Genomic DNA, 13,717 nt, shown 5'->3' with positions numbered 1-13,717 from the left:
TACTATAGCTACGGTCCTGGTTTGAAATAACGTACCGATGGTGGTTCGCTTTTCCTTGGATAATTTTCAAGATTTTTCGGTGTTCCTAAAAACTTTTCTTTCCCAGATTTATCCCAGGTTATAAAGTTTTGCTTTTCGATAAATTTAAGAAACTTGGCTGAATTTTTTTTACTATATTTCAGGAAACTCACATTCACATCACATCAGAATTATATAACTTATCTCTTTTGTTTTGATTAGCATTTAAGAAATAGAAAACATGTACCGCGTTTCTATCGAGTTTTAGTAGAATTCCACCTGAACACTGAAGCAAATGCTGCAATCTGATTGGCTGAGTCATTGCACACTATCAGCCATTAGTGTGCAGTGGCTCGAGGTCGTCTTCGAAAAATCGCACTTTTTTTCGTTTTCCAAAGATTTGGAGGACAATTTTGATGCAAATGGTAATTAAATTCCTGAGAAGTCGAAACGAAGGACATTTACGGTTTCTTGACTTTTAAAAAGGTTGAAATAATCGAAAAAACTGAAGCGCGCGCACACAACTTCAATTTTAAATGACAATTCAATCCGCGCGATCTTTTTCAGGCGCAAAGTTTAATAAATACGTCAAGAAATAACTGGAAACCATTATTTGCAGTGAATTTTAGTAAGAATTTTACTAAAACAATTAGATTATTCGCTCTCGATTTCTAGCAAGTTGTTTTCCTTTTTTTTCGTCGCGGTGTTTTCTAAAAGAAATAGGAAACATGTTCTCCGTGTTTCTATCGAGTTATAGAAACACTCGTGAAAGTTTGGAGAACGAGAAATACTGTTCCCACAGCATTTCTCGTTCTCCCAAACTTCCACTCGTGTTTCTATAACTCGTTATAGTTCACCACTAAATTTTCTCCGATTCTTATTGGTTTAAATTGATCACGTTACGCGATAGTGTCTATTCGCGGAGAGACACCATCATCCCATGGTGCCCGTTCGGGGAAAACACCCGAATGGATAGTACTCGTCCGTGAAAAATTTCCTGTAAACAAGCGATTTTATAAAAAAAAATAAACAGTTGAAATTGTATCAAGTGAGTTTTGTTTACTTTCTTTTTTAAATTTTTCATTTGGCTTTGACCGCGTTCATCTAAAAAAGTTGAAAATACTTCAATGTTATTTTTGAACTGGCGCGCGGAAGAAAATTTAGTGGTGAACAATAAAGACAGTAAAGTGTTTATGTCTCGGAACTTACTATCGGTCTGATAGTTGTCCCTTGGAAATTTGATGTTCTTAAAACTAGCATATTTGACCTCGAAGTTTCGCTTCTCGGGCAAATATTTGTTTTAAGAACATCAAATTTCCGCGGGGCAACTATCAGCCGACAGTTCCTCGCCAGAAAGACTCTATTGTTTAAATAGAAACACGGTACATGTTTTCTATTTCTTAATTAACATGCTTCACTATTATGTTCGAATCAACAAATTTTTAGAAACGGATTTCACTAAAAAAAAGTTAACGTTAAAAAGCAACGACGTTTCGACCGTCCGACGGTCATTTTAAAGTTGAAAAGTAAAATTTTTGCATGCGCCCAAATATATACAATCGATTATAAGAATGCTAATGAGATCCTGACTTAAAACTCTAAAATATTTACATGAAAACAATACAAGAAATAATTAAGTAAGTAGCTTCGCGCGGATCGAGTCCCTCTGTCTGTTCAATTTTGGTTGAAGTTTACGAATAAAAAGCATTTCAAAAGTCAAATAGTCGAGTTAACTCTGACATTTTCTTTTGGCAAAATCCTGAAATTGCTTCCAATGGTCTCTGGATCCTTTCCGGGCTCATCCTTTACGTGATTGCCGGGATTGTTGCTCACTTATGTTGGTTCTGTCCTCGTGTACCGGTTCACAAGAACCGATACAAAAGACCCAACAATGTTCAACAGCTAAGCAAAGGTTCGTAAAGAAAGAAGTACAATGGTTATTCCCGCTGTGTAACGGTACACCAGGACACAACCCTTATGTTCGTCTACACGTTGATGTAGGTGTCGACTCGTGAAGCCGACATAGTCTGCATCGCACAGACCACACTTTTAATAATAAACAGCGTTTTGTTGATTCACAATTGGAGGTTTATGTTCCATTGGTCTGAATTGTCCTTTGATCTTCTGGCTGAGATCACCGAGTTGGCGTCTTACCGCATTCGCCGATTTCTGGTCTTTGAACGGTAAGGCAATTCTGATGGGAGCATCTTGTTCATCGCATAGTTGTTGTTTAAAACACACATTCTCAGTAACTTTCATTTCAATAAAATGTCTGGTAGTGTTCTCTGCGAGGGTTTTGGGAAAATGCAGGCGAGCAAAAACCATTTTATGACGTTCACATTGTTGATGGAAGAACCGCCAATTCGAGGGGAGTTTGAACGCACGGTTTAACATCGTCTTCAGTAGAGAATGTTTATACCTTACATCAACATGGCTTTGGTAATGCAGTAAAAGCCCAGTATCGGTCGGTTTCACGTAGACCTTCATATCTAATCAGAGACCATTTCTGATAATCACCATTCCAAGAAAGGGAAGCTTTCCGTTGTCTCTGAGTTCCATTGTGAAGCTGAGTGAGGGGTGGATTTCATTCAGTGTTAACAAGAATTCAGAGGCAGATGAAACATCGGGCATTTTGCTGAGGGTGTCGTAACCCTCGTAGAGAACACCATCAGACATTTTATTGAAGTGAAAGTTACTGAGAATGTGTTTTAAACAACAAGTATCCGATGAACAAGATGCTCCATCAGAATTGTCTTACCGTTCCAAGACCAGAAATCGGCGAATGTGGTAAGACACCAACTCGGTGATCTCAGTCGGAAGATTGATTCCGTTGTGCAGCCTGTTTACACAAGTCAGAAGATCAAAGGACAATTCAAACCAAAGGAACAATTGTGAATCAACAAAACGTTTATTATTAGAAGTGTGGTCTGCGCGATGCAGACCATGTCGGCTTCACGAGTCGACACCTATATCAACGCGTGGAGGAACATAAGCGATTGACAATCGGCAATTATGTAAAGGCCGTGGGGGGGGGGGGGGGGTACTTTGGGAATTTCTCGGTGGGGATGTGCCGCTGGGACTCTGGAACCCTTACGCTATACCAGGGCTAGATCAGCTGAATTTTGCTACGCTATACTAGAGTAAACTCCCCAAGTTCCCCCATCTATCCACACTGTTGAGGCTGATTTGAGTAAATTTAAACTTGCCGATTTGATTTCTTTATATTTTTGAGTGGAAATTCGTGTTTTCCTTAGTCTAGATAAAATCTTCAACCAACTAGTCAGTTTTGTGAAAAATGATAGCCTTTTCTAGACCCAAACGCGCTGATTTATATACCCTATCCTAGAGTAAACTGCTTGAAAACCATACCCTTCACAGCGGCACATACCTATATAGCCCATATATGGCAGTGCCCCCCCCCCCCCACCCCGGAACGTCAAGGATGAGTACAGAAAGGATCCAGAGACCATTGGAAGCAATTTCAGGATTGTGAAAGAATGTCAGGGTTAACTCGACTGTTTGACTTTTGAAATGCTTTTTATTCGTAAACTTCAACCAAAATTGAACAGACAGAGTGACTCGATCCGCGCGAAGCTATTTACTTAATTATTTCTTGTTTTGTTTCTATGTACTTATTTCAGAGTTTTAGTCAGTGTCTATTAGCATTCCTATTATGGATTGTATATATTTGGGCGAATGCAAAAATTTTACTTTTCAAGTTAAAAATGACCGTCGAACGGTCGAAACGTCGTTGCTTTTTAACGTTAACTTTTTTAGTGAGATCACTATATGTGTTCGGCTTAAATTTTCTTGTTTTGTTTTCCTACTTGTATGACATTTGGAAAGTGCAACGAAAACGCTGGACTCGTCTTTGGCAAGTAAAGTTACAAACTGAAGTTTAGGCGCTTATCTCGTAAAATTATCATGAATCTCCATATAGCACTTCAAACTGGGCGTGAAACTTTTAACATATCCCTTTGTCTTCATGAAGTCCTTTGAACATTTTAGAGCTATTGTTTGTCATTTTTCTGGTATTGCTTAGTATTATCACTTTTAGTGTTCCCATGTTTTAAATTTATATGTTATATATATGCTAATTTCACTTGAAGATGGCGTTGAAGGTCGAAACGTCGCTCAAATTTCATCCGTAGTTTCACTGTTTTCGTCTTATGTCAAGCTGACATTGGAAAGTCAAGCTATCTACAGTCGCCTCTATTACTCGTGCAATACACCTTTTTACCAAGCAGCTGGTTAAAACGATTCCCGTTGAAAAAACAAACCACATTTTGCCTTTTACAAACGCTTCTGTCCGATTTGAAAGATCTCCAAGCAGAATTTCTTTTTAATATTTCAAAACAGTTTTCGTAGACTTTCAGTGCACCGTGTATACTGGTGTAGATAATACGTTTGGAAAGTTGTATCTTGAAGCAAGTGTTTCTACGGTGATTGAAAAGGAAGCCTGATTAATCATGGATTGGAACTCCACAGACGACGAAAATTTTCCTGATTTCGACGATGAGTATTTATTTGAAGAATTCGGATCCACTCCTGACAACATCTCTCGTGCACGTTTTGCAATCGTTGGGTTTTTGATAATTTGTGGAATTTTCGAAAGTGCCATGATTTGTTGGATACTGGTACGTAAGAAAAACTACTTGAGGAGCTTTGCCAATTTTCATTTACTCAATTTAGCCATTACAGACATTATATTTCGGATTTTGGCCGTTCCAGATCTACTAGAAGACCAGCTTATTGCCACGAGCGATTTCGCGTGTAAAATTGGAGAGTTTTGTAGATATGCCACTTTGGCGGTTACATTTGCTGTCCTGGCCGGACTTGCCTTTGATCGTTACATTCATATTGTTCATCCTTTGAGAGCTCGAACAGTCACTTGGAAACATAGTCGAAACGTAATTGCATTGTCATGGACTTAAAGTCTACTGTGTTCAGCTCCATTTTTGTACAGCATAACACGTGAAGTTGAAGTGGACGACGAAACCTTGGAAAAAATTTCAAGCTGCTACGATATGCCTGGCCTGCCTTCACGTATTTCGTGGTCTGTGTTTCTTTTGTTTTCATTTGTAATTCCCTTGGTTTTTATGGCAGTCGTGTACGGTAAAGTTGTGAGTGTTTTATGGAGTCGCGCTCGTAGAAAGATTATAAACAAACAGACGGCGAAGACCAAGATGTTAGCTGTAAAGATGATGGTGGTAATTGTCCTTACATATCTTGTTACGTGGGGACCCGAGCTTGTTATGAAAACCATGAAGGTTTTCTATTTTGAAGAAGACGCCTTTAAAAAGGTTGAGAACGAAGAAGAGGAAGTGGCCGAACTCGACAACGGTCCATTGATGTTTGTACTGGAGGCAACATTTGAAGCATTGTCATTAGCGAGTTCAGTTTTAAATCCTCTGATATTTGGCTATTATAATGGAAGCTTTAGAGGCGAGATAAAGAACATCTTTTTGGGAATGAAAAGAGCAAAATGCGGTTTTAAAAAACGTACACAAAGTATAGGCCCTCGGGTCCCAAGAATTCATGTTTCCAGCAGGAAACGAACGAACCTTACAAACTAAAGCACCTGACGAGCTTTTGTACTGTCACACTGAACACAGAGCTTATGAAAGCAAATCAGCGTCTACCAACTTTTTTTCGCTGTAAAATCTTTTCCGTTCAGTTTTATTTCTTTTTTCAGTTTCCTTGTTAGCGAATTCAGTGCACTTTTGACACATAATAAACTGTGTTGACATTATTTGAATAAACTATGTGAACAGTAAATGTGAATTTAAAGAAACATTGACAATCTTTGGCAGTACAATTAGTAAAGCTAAAATTGTTTATCGTTTTACGACTGCGTAGATAATCTATTTGAGATAATCTGTGGCATATCTGGGAGTTTCCAACCGTATTATCATTGTCTGGGAATTAATTTTTCTTCTTTCCAATTGCTTAAAATGGAAAATTAACTGCGATGATCATTCTTCACTTTCATCTACAACCGCAGTTCATATATGAATTATTTCATATAAACTTCACATCATTTCACTCCTCACGGGAAGATATGAGCTCGACTAATTGACCTCGCTCCCAATGTGTGGTTTCATAGCTCAGTTGGTAGAGCATCGCACCGGCATCGCGGAGGTCACGGGTTCGAACCCCGTTGAAGCCCTGATTTTTTTTTTCAGGCTTCTTCTTTCCAATTGCTTAAATTGGAAAATTAACTGCGATGATCATTCTTCACTTTCATCTACAACCGCAGTTCATATATGAATTATTTCATATAAACTTCACATCAATTTTAATTTTAATTAGAATAACACAAAGCCGAGGAAACATATTGCAATAAACAATCAGAACCGAATTGGGCGACACGAAGTCTTATTACCAATTAATCATAAAAATTATAATTTTCGAGAAAAGAAGAAAAGTCAAGTTATGAAAGAAAGGGAAAATTTGCATTAAAATACCTACAAAAAAGATCTAAACATCAGGCCATCGCGCCTCCTACCGGCAATTAGGCGCCAAAAAACACAAAAGCAAGCGTCATTGTCATTTTTCTGTTATTGCTTCAGTATTATCACTTTTAGCATTCCCACGTTTTAAATTTATATATGTTATATATATGCTAATTTCACTTGAAGATGACGTTGAAGGTCGAAACGTCGCCCAATTTTCATCAGTAGTTTCACTGTTTTCGTCAAATGTCAAGCTGGAATTGGAAAGTCAAGCCATCTACAGTTGCCTCTATTACTCGTGGAATACACCTTTTTACCAAGCAGCTGGTTAAAACGATTCCCGTTGAAAAACCAAACCACATTTTGCCTTTTACAAAAGCTTCTGTCCCATTTGAAAGATCTCCAAGCAGAATTTTCTTTTTAATATTTCAAAACAATTTTCGTAGACTTTCAGTGCACCGTGTATATTGGTGTAGATAATACGTTTGGAAAGTTGTATCTTGAAGCAAGCGTTTCTACGGTGATTGAAAAGGAAGCCTAATTAATCATGGATTGGAACTCCACAGACGACGAAAATCTTCCTGATTTCGACGATTTCGAATTCGGATCCAGTCCTGACAACATCTCTCGTGCACGTTTTGCAATCGTTGGGTTTTTGATAATTTGTGGAATTTTCGAAAGTGCCATGATTTGTTGGATACTGGTACGTAAGAAAAAGTACTTGAGGAGCTTTGCCAATTTTCATTTACTAAACTTAGCCATTACAGACATTATATTTCGGATTTTGGCCGTTCCAGATCTACTAGAAGACCAGCTTATTGCCACGAGCGATTTCGCGTGTAAAATTGGAGAGTTTTGTAGATATGCCACTTTGGCGGTTACATTTGCTGTCCTGGCCGGACTTGCCTTTGATCGTTACATTCATATTGTTCATCCCTTTAGAGCTCGAACAGTCACTTGGAAACATAGTCGAAACGTAATTGCATTGTCATGGACTTACAGTCTACTGTGTTCAGCTCCATTTTTGTACAGCATAACAAGTGAAGTTGGAGTGGACGACGAAACCTTGGAAAAAATTTCAAGCTGCTACGATATGCCTGGCCTGCCTTCACGTATTTCGTGGTCTGTGTTTCTTTTGTTTTCATTTGTAATTCCCTTGGTTTTTATGGCAGTCGTGTACGGTAAAGTTGTGAGTGTTTTATGGAGTCGCGCTCGTAGCAAGACTATAAACAAACAGACGGCGAAGACCAAGATGTTAGCTGTAAAGATGATGGTGGTAATTGTCCTTACATATCTTGTTACGTGGGGACCCGAGCTTGTTATGAAAACCATGGAGGTTTTTTATTTTGAAGAAGACGCCTTTAAAAAGGTTGAGAACGAAGAAGAGGAAGTGGCCGAACTCGACAACGGTCCATTGATGTTTGTACTGGAGGCAACATTTGAAGCATTGTCATTAGCGAGTTCAGTTTTAAATCCTCTGATATTTGGCTATTATAATGGAAGCTTTAGAGGCGAGATAAAGAACATCTTTTTGGGAATGAAAAGAGCAAAATGCGGTTTTTAAAAACGTACACAAAGTATAGGCCCTCGGGTCCCAAAAATTCATGTTTCCAGCAGGAAACGAACGAACCTTACAAACTAAAGCACCTGACGAGCTTTTGTATTGTTACACTGAACACAGAGCTTATGAAAGCAAATCAGCGTCTACCAACTTTTTTTCGCTGTAAAATCTTTTCCGTTCAGTTTTATTTCTTTTTTCAGTTTCCTTGTTAGCGAATTCAGTGCACTTTTGACACATAATAAACTGTGTTGACATTATTTGAATAAACTATGTGAACAGTAAATGTGAATTTAAAGAAACATTGACAATCTTTGGCAGTACAATTGGTAAAGCTAAAATTATTTATCGTTTTACGACTGCGTAGATAATCTATTTGAGATAATCTGTGGCATATCTGGGAGTTTCCAGCCGTATTTTCATTGTCTGGGAATTTTAATTTTAATTAGAATAACACAAAGCCGAGGAAACATATTGCAATAAACAAACAGAACCGAACTGGGCGAGACGAAGTCTTATTACCAATTAATCATAAAAATTATAATTTCCGAGAAAAGAAGAAAAGCCAAGTTATGAAAGAAAGGGAAAATTTGCATTAAAATACCTACAAGGGAGATGTAAACATCAGGCCATCGCGCCTCCTACCGGCAATTAGACGCCAAAAAACACAAAAGCAAGCGCACGCACGCACGTAACTACAACTTTGAATGTGACTGGTTGATTTAAACTACAACTTTGAATGTGATTGGCCTATTGAACTGTCCGATAACAAACTGTCCGATAACAACTTGGCAAGTGAATTAGTGGAAAATAGGAGTTTTTTAAACCAATCAAAATCGAGGAAATTGTAACTTTTATGACTACGTTGGTTAAACTTAAAAAAAATTTACAATGTAGCAGAGAATTGGAAAAATTATTTTTAGGAAAACTGAAACAACATGTAATAACGATTTCAAGAGAGGTTAGTATTTATAATCACAATAGGATAATTGCCGCCTGAACTGTCGGATCGAAAAGAAGTAATTTCCTTTTTTAATTTTACGAACTATTTGAATTATATTGCATAAAACGTACAACAGTTTTTAAAGACATGTTTCGGCATGCTTATGCCATCTTCAGTTTAATAGAGTGACTAATGATACGTGACACAAGTTATATACTACAAAATATGAATAAATTATTTACAATATGCATTACAAAACAGTGGAAACGGAAATTACAGAGTTAAAAAGGTGTTGAAGTGATGTAACTGTTTGTTAAGGTCAGGTTTGTTCTTACTAATATAAAAGGCTTCTTTAAGTTTAAGATCAATAGAGCTATTCGCTGAGTCTAAGATGCGAAAACAAGAAGGTGTGTACATGCCCCTGCATGAAGAAAATTGAGAAAGATGTTTAAAAATATGCGAGTTTTTATCGCTTACTGTATGTTCTTTAATCCTGGTAGAAAAATGGCGACTGGTTTCACCAATATAACAGGAATTACATCCCGCACAAGTAAGCATAAGCATGCCGAAACATGTCTTTAAAAACTGTTGTACGTTTTATGCAATATTTATCATTATTGCTAGTATTACGACCTTATGGAAACTATTTGATTGCTACACTCCTCACATTTTTAACGTTTCGTTAAGTCCTTGTTGCGTTGGCTAGTCCTAACACCTTAAAAAATCCGTTATTTCTATTCAACCTTTCTTATCCTAAATTATCTGATTTCTTCAGGTCTAAATAGAGTTGCCAATAACATCGTTTAAAACGTCCCACTAAACGTCCAACTTAAACGTCCAACTCCGGGACGAATGAACCAAACGGAGGAAATAAAATCGACCCTCTGGCAGTACTCTGAAATACTTCTTGCAATGACTTGTTTCAGTGCTCTCTTCGTTGCGATATAGAGCGGTTGAAGGAAAAACTCAGGACTGGGATTCCAACAACTGTATGAATCGAACTCATTTGTTTCATATTGTTGCATTCATTACAACTCCAGCATAATTAGGATTTTTTTCTATAATGCTTAAATCTGAATAAATAAACCTTGCACTTTTATTTGTCTCCATTTGTCATTTTTATTTGTCCCCATTTGTCATTTGTCCTGTTTTGTTGGTTTTTTATAAAATGAAGTTTGAATCTTGTTTTGAGTTTCTCAAATAGATCATTACCAAGTTATTTAGTGTAATCTTGTTTCCACCTTCCTTCTTAATTTGTTTTTATAGGCAATTCAGCATGTTCCGGGTACGCTTTTAGGTCAACTATAGCGATGTAAAACTGGCTTGATTGTAATAAAAATATAACCAAATTTGTTCACTTCGGAAAAGTGTTTTCTGTTATCATTTTTCACATAATTCTGTTAAAACGGTGTTTATACGCGATGAATAACGTGAATTCAAGGTGAAGAGGCTGGAAGCAAATAGCCTTGTTTCCAAACTAGTAGCTAGGCGTTTGCATCCTGTTAACCTCTGACATCATCATTCGGACGCGTGACGTCACCGAGTGTTCTAAATCGTCCCCATGCTCTTTGCGCGTAAGAGCTGCGGGTTTCAGTTGCAAAAAATGGATATGGGGAAATCTACGAGTTGTGCTGGAACCTAGCACTACAGAGCATGAACAAATTCGAGAGGGAATATCAAAAGTTAGAGCAAGGAAACTTACAGTGAGTGGCCACGTAACGTAAACTGCTTGACTGGTATGCCAGGTGTTTTGCTCAAGACATTTTCGCACAAGTAGTCCCACAAAGTGTAAATAAAACCAAATTGGTGAAATTTCTGGCACTGGGTGTGACATTCAAGGAGGAATTGGACAATATCTGGGTGGCGAAAGCGCTAATGAGTTCATGCATTCTACCTTTGTAAATATTTTAGTTTTTAAATCCGCGTCGCGCAAAAAGTATTCAATATATTGGGCTCAAAATCCTTAGGACAGTTAATTGTGCTCTGCCCTTTCAATTTTCAGAGCCGATATTTTTGTAGCTTGATCACTAACTGAATTACTTATGCTATTGAGGCAAATATTGTAAACAAAGATCCCCTATAATGCAAGTTCAAATAACGGCTCTAAAATTTGAATTAAACAAAAGGAAATAGCCAAAGTTCGTTTGGTCATTTGGTTGAATCTCTTTCGGTGTTTGGTCTCTTTGTATAAGATAGGCTTAACTTGCTTTTCAACGAGAAACATTGTTTGTAGGTTGAAGTTCAAGAAGATTGAGTCATGTTCCTGTGTTCTGTGAATCATTTGCGAAATGTACTTTTACTTTCCCTTATGTATTATCACAAGAGATTAGGATTCTAGATCTCTTGGTTTTTAATTTACTAGTTTTACATTCTGTCATGTAAGTGATAAATGAATAGTTTAAATGACTAGCTTAATCATAAAAATTACAATTTCTGTGATTGTGATTGGCTTAAAAAACTCCTATTTTCCACTAATTCACTTGCCAAAATGTTATTGGACAGTTTGTTATCGGACAGTTCAATAAGCCAATCACATTCAAAGTTGTAGTTTAAATCAACCAATCACATTCAAAGTTGTAGTTACGTGCGTGCATGCGCGCGCTTGCTTTCGTGTTTTTGGCGCCTAATTGCCGGTAAGAGGCGCGGTGGCGCCGTTTACATCTCCTTTGTAGGTATTTTAATGCAAATTTTCCCTTTCTTTCATAACTTGGCTATTCTTCTTCTCTCGGAAATTGTTATTTTTATGATTAATTGGTAATAAGACTTCGTGTCGTCCAGTTCGGTCTGTAGTCATACTCGTGATAAACAAAACGGACTCCCGTTGCGCGGTCGTCCGATTTTGTTATCACTCTTATGATAACCGACCGAATTGGACTCCACTCAGTCCTATTACCATTACTTATAACCTTCTAACCCTAGCCGAGTAACTGTACATTGAGTTTTAGAGCTCTGACAAGAAGTCGTATTGATGTTAAATTCATTTAAAACTGATATACGCTTTGTTGTAGTATTTAGAGTAAATATACTCCAGTTCGTGTTTTTTTTTTTCTGCGGTCTTAATTGTACTTATTGAGCAAGTAATGTTTTCCAAAAGTTTCGTTATAAGGCAGTTTTAAAGTGGCTTTTTTCATGCATGAAAAGGCTCTAAAGAGTTAACTCATGGTCAGCAAAAAAACGTTGTTAGTTTTGTTAATCCATGTAGCTGTTCATTTGTGTTGTGCAGTTCAAACTGTGGATATGTTTGTACATGTTTAATTAATTGATAGCTGAGAATTTGGCAAACATTCTAAATACCAGGAATGAATGACGTGTTTTAAACTGAATGTTGAGATCTGAGATCTGCAGATCTTTCCGATGCCTGAGAACTGGGCTAACATTTTAAAGGAGTTCAGTCACGCTATTGAGTTATTTTGGCCACGTACAAAATTATCTTAAAAATTGAAGAAACCTGAAAATAATAGTTTACAAACTGCATTGTTTGTGGCGTTCTTCTTCGCCAGAAACGACATCTGAAGAACTTTTCAAATTTTCATCTCTTCAATCCCGGTATAACTGACATTATTTTCAGACTTGCTCTCACACCAATGTTGCTAACCATTGAATATACCGCCGTGGAACATGGAAGTAGTGCTGTTTGCAAGCTTGGCGCGTTTGGAACCTACACAACATTGGCTGTTACATTCACGCTCCTGTTGGGAATTGCTTTTGATCGTTATGTCCACATTGTACATCCTTTAAAAGTTAGATACATCACATGGAAACACAGTCGAAATGCCGTCATTATTTCATGGTTTTACAGAGCATTTTGTTCTTCGCCATTCCTTTACAGCATGAAGTACATAAAGGCTGACTGGAACCTTACGGCTGACACAGAATACGAGCTTTGCCTCTCGACTTTAGGCGTTCCTTTCCAAATCTCTTCAAGTGTTTTTCTTGTTTTTGCTTTCTTAGTTCCTCTGGTTTTAATGGCTGTGGCATACAGCAAGGTTTTAAAAGTGCTCTGGCAGCGATCTCGAAGTAAAGTAATCAATTCAAAAATAGCTGAAGCAAAGCTTCGTGCTGTGAAAATGATGATTGTAATCGTTGTCGCCTATTTCATAAGTTGGGGACCAAAACTTATTTGGATTTGTCTACAAGCTTTTGAGGTTGTGTCTTTGCAATATCCAATTGATTGAGAAAGCGAGGAAATTTCTTGGGAAGACAACACTAAAGAGGAGAAAAACGACACAATGTTACTCATCATTGATGACATAACAGATCTTTTTACTTTTACAAGTTCAATTTTAAATCCAGTAATATTTGGTTATTACAACATGTCTTTCAGAGAAGACTTGAAGAAGTGCTGTAATTGCTCAAAATGTGGTCGAAAATCCAAACGGAAAACCGAGGCAGGGAAACAAAATCCCTACGTTTTGGACTCGAGAACGAAAACCACTGAAAATACGGTTTTGGACGACAAAATAAAAACTGCAAAAAGTGACTGTGTTTTGGAGGACAGAGCGCCAATAAGTGTAGACGATGTAGTGACTAAATTGTAACTGGTAAACAAATGTTTCATTTCTGGGAAAAAAAAATAACGCGCTTGAAGAATGTATTGTCAATATGTCAGTTTGTTGGTTGACATATGCAAACTGCCTATTAATTAAACTTTACAATTTGTAATGGTTATCATAGTTATAGAACTGTGGACCGCGGCTATTGATTGCAGCGGTGGCTCCAAGAAACGCAAGCATTGACCGATTT

The 13,717-nt window shown here is 37.4% G+C and overlaps 3 protein-coding genes, 1 non-coding gene and 2 pseudogenes across 4 annotated transcripts; 5 read left to right on the top strand and 1 right to left on the bottom strand.

Annotated features, from left to right (window-relative positions):
• Positions 1–1,856: 1,856 nt before the first annotated feature.
• Positions 1,857–3,042, bottom strand: LOC145484438 (uncharacterized; annotated as a pseudogene).
• A 1,445-nt stretch (positions 3,043–4,487) lies between these two features.
• Positions 4,488–4,952, top strand: LOC145497907 (prokineticin receptor 1-like). The gene has a single exon (XM_081477817.1). The coding sequence runs from the start codon at positions 4,488–4,490 to the stop codon at positions 4,950–4,952; it is 465 nt and encodes a 154-aa protein (XP_081333943.1).
• A 93-nt stretch (positions 4,953–5,045) lies between these two features.
• LOC145497816 (uncharacterized) lies at positions 5,046–5,594 on the top strand. The gene has a single exon (XM_081477708.1). It carries the CDS (start codon positions 5,046–5,048, stop codon positions 5,592–5,594), a length of 549 nt encoding a protein of 182 aa, XP_081333834.1.
• Positions 5,595–6,114: 520 nt separating this feature from the next.
• Positions 6,115–6,187, top strand: Trnaa-ggc (transfer RNA alanine (anticodon GGC)). The gene has a single exon. It is a non-coding gene; the product is annotated as a tRNA-Ala (tRNA).
• An 833-nt stretch (positions 6,188–7,020) lies between these two features.
• On the top strand, positions 7,021–8,037 carry LOC145497732 (galanin receptor 2a-like). Its single transcript, XM_081477610.1, has one exon. The coding sequence runs from the start codon at positions 7,021–7,023 to the stop codon at positions 8,035–8,037; it is 1,017 nt and encodes a 338-aa protein (XP_081333736.1).
• Positions 8,038–10,250: 2,213 nt separating this feature from the next.
• LOC145497648 (pyroglutamylated RF-amide peptide receptor-like) overlaps positions 10,251–13,717 on the top strand; it is a 4,272-nt pseudogene continuing 805 nt past the window's right edge.

The sequence above is a fragment of the Orbicella franksi genome, chromosome 1 (assembly GCF_964199315.1).
Source record: "Orbicella franksi chromosome 1, jaOrbFran1.1, whole genome shotgun sequence".
In the NCBI taxonomy this organism is placed as follows: Eukaryota; Metazoa; Cnidaria; class Anthozoa; order Scleractinia; family Merulinidae; genus Orbicella; species Orbicella franksi.
Note: the sequence above shows the minus strand (reverse complement) of the source record. Positions and strands in the feature narration are given on the sequence as shown.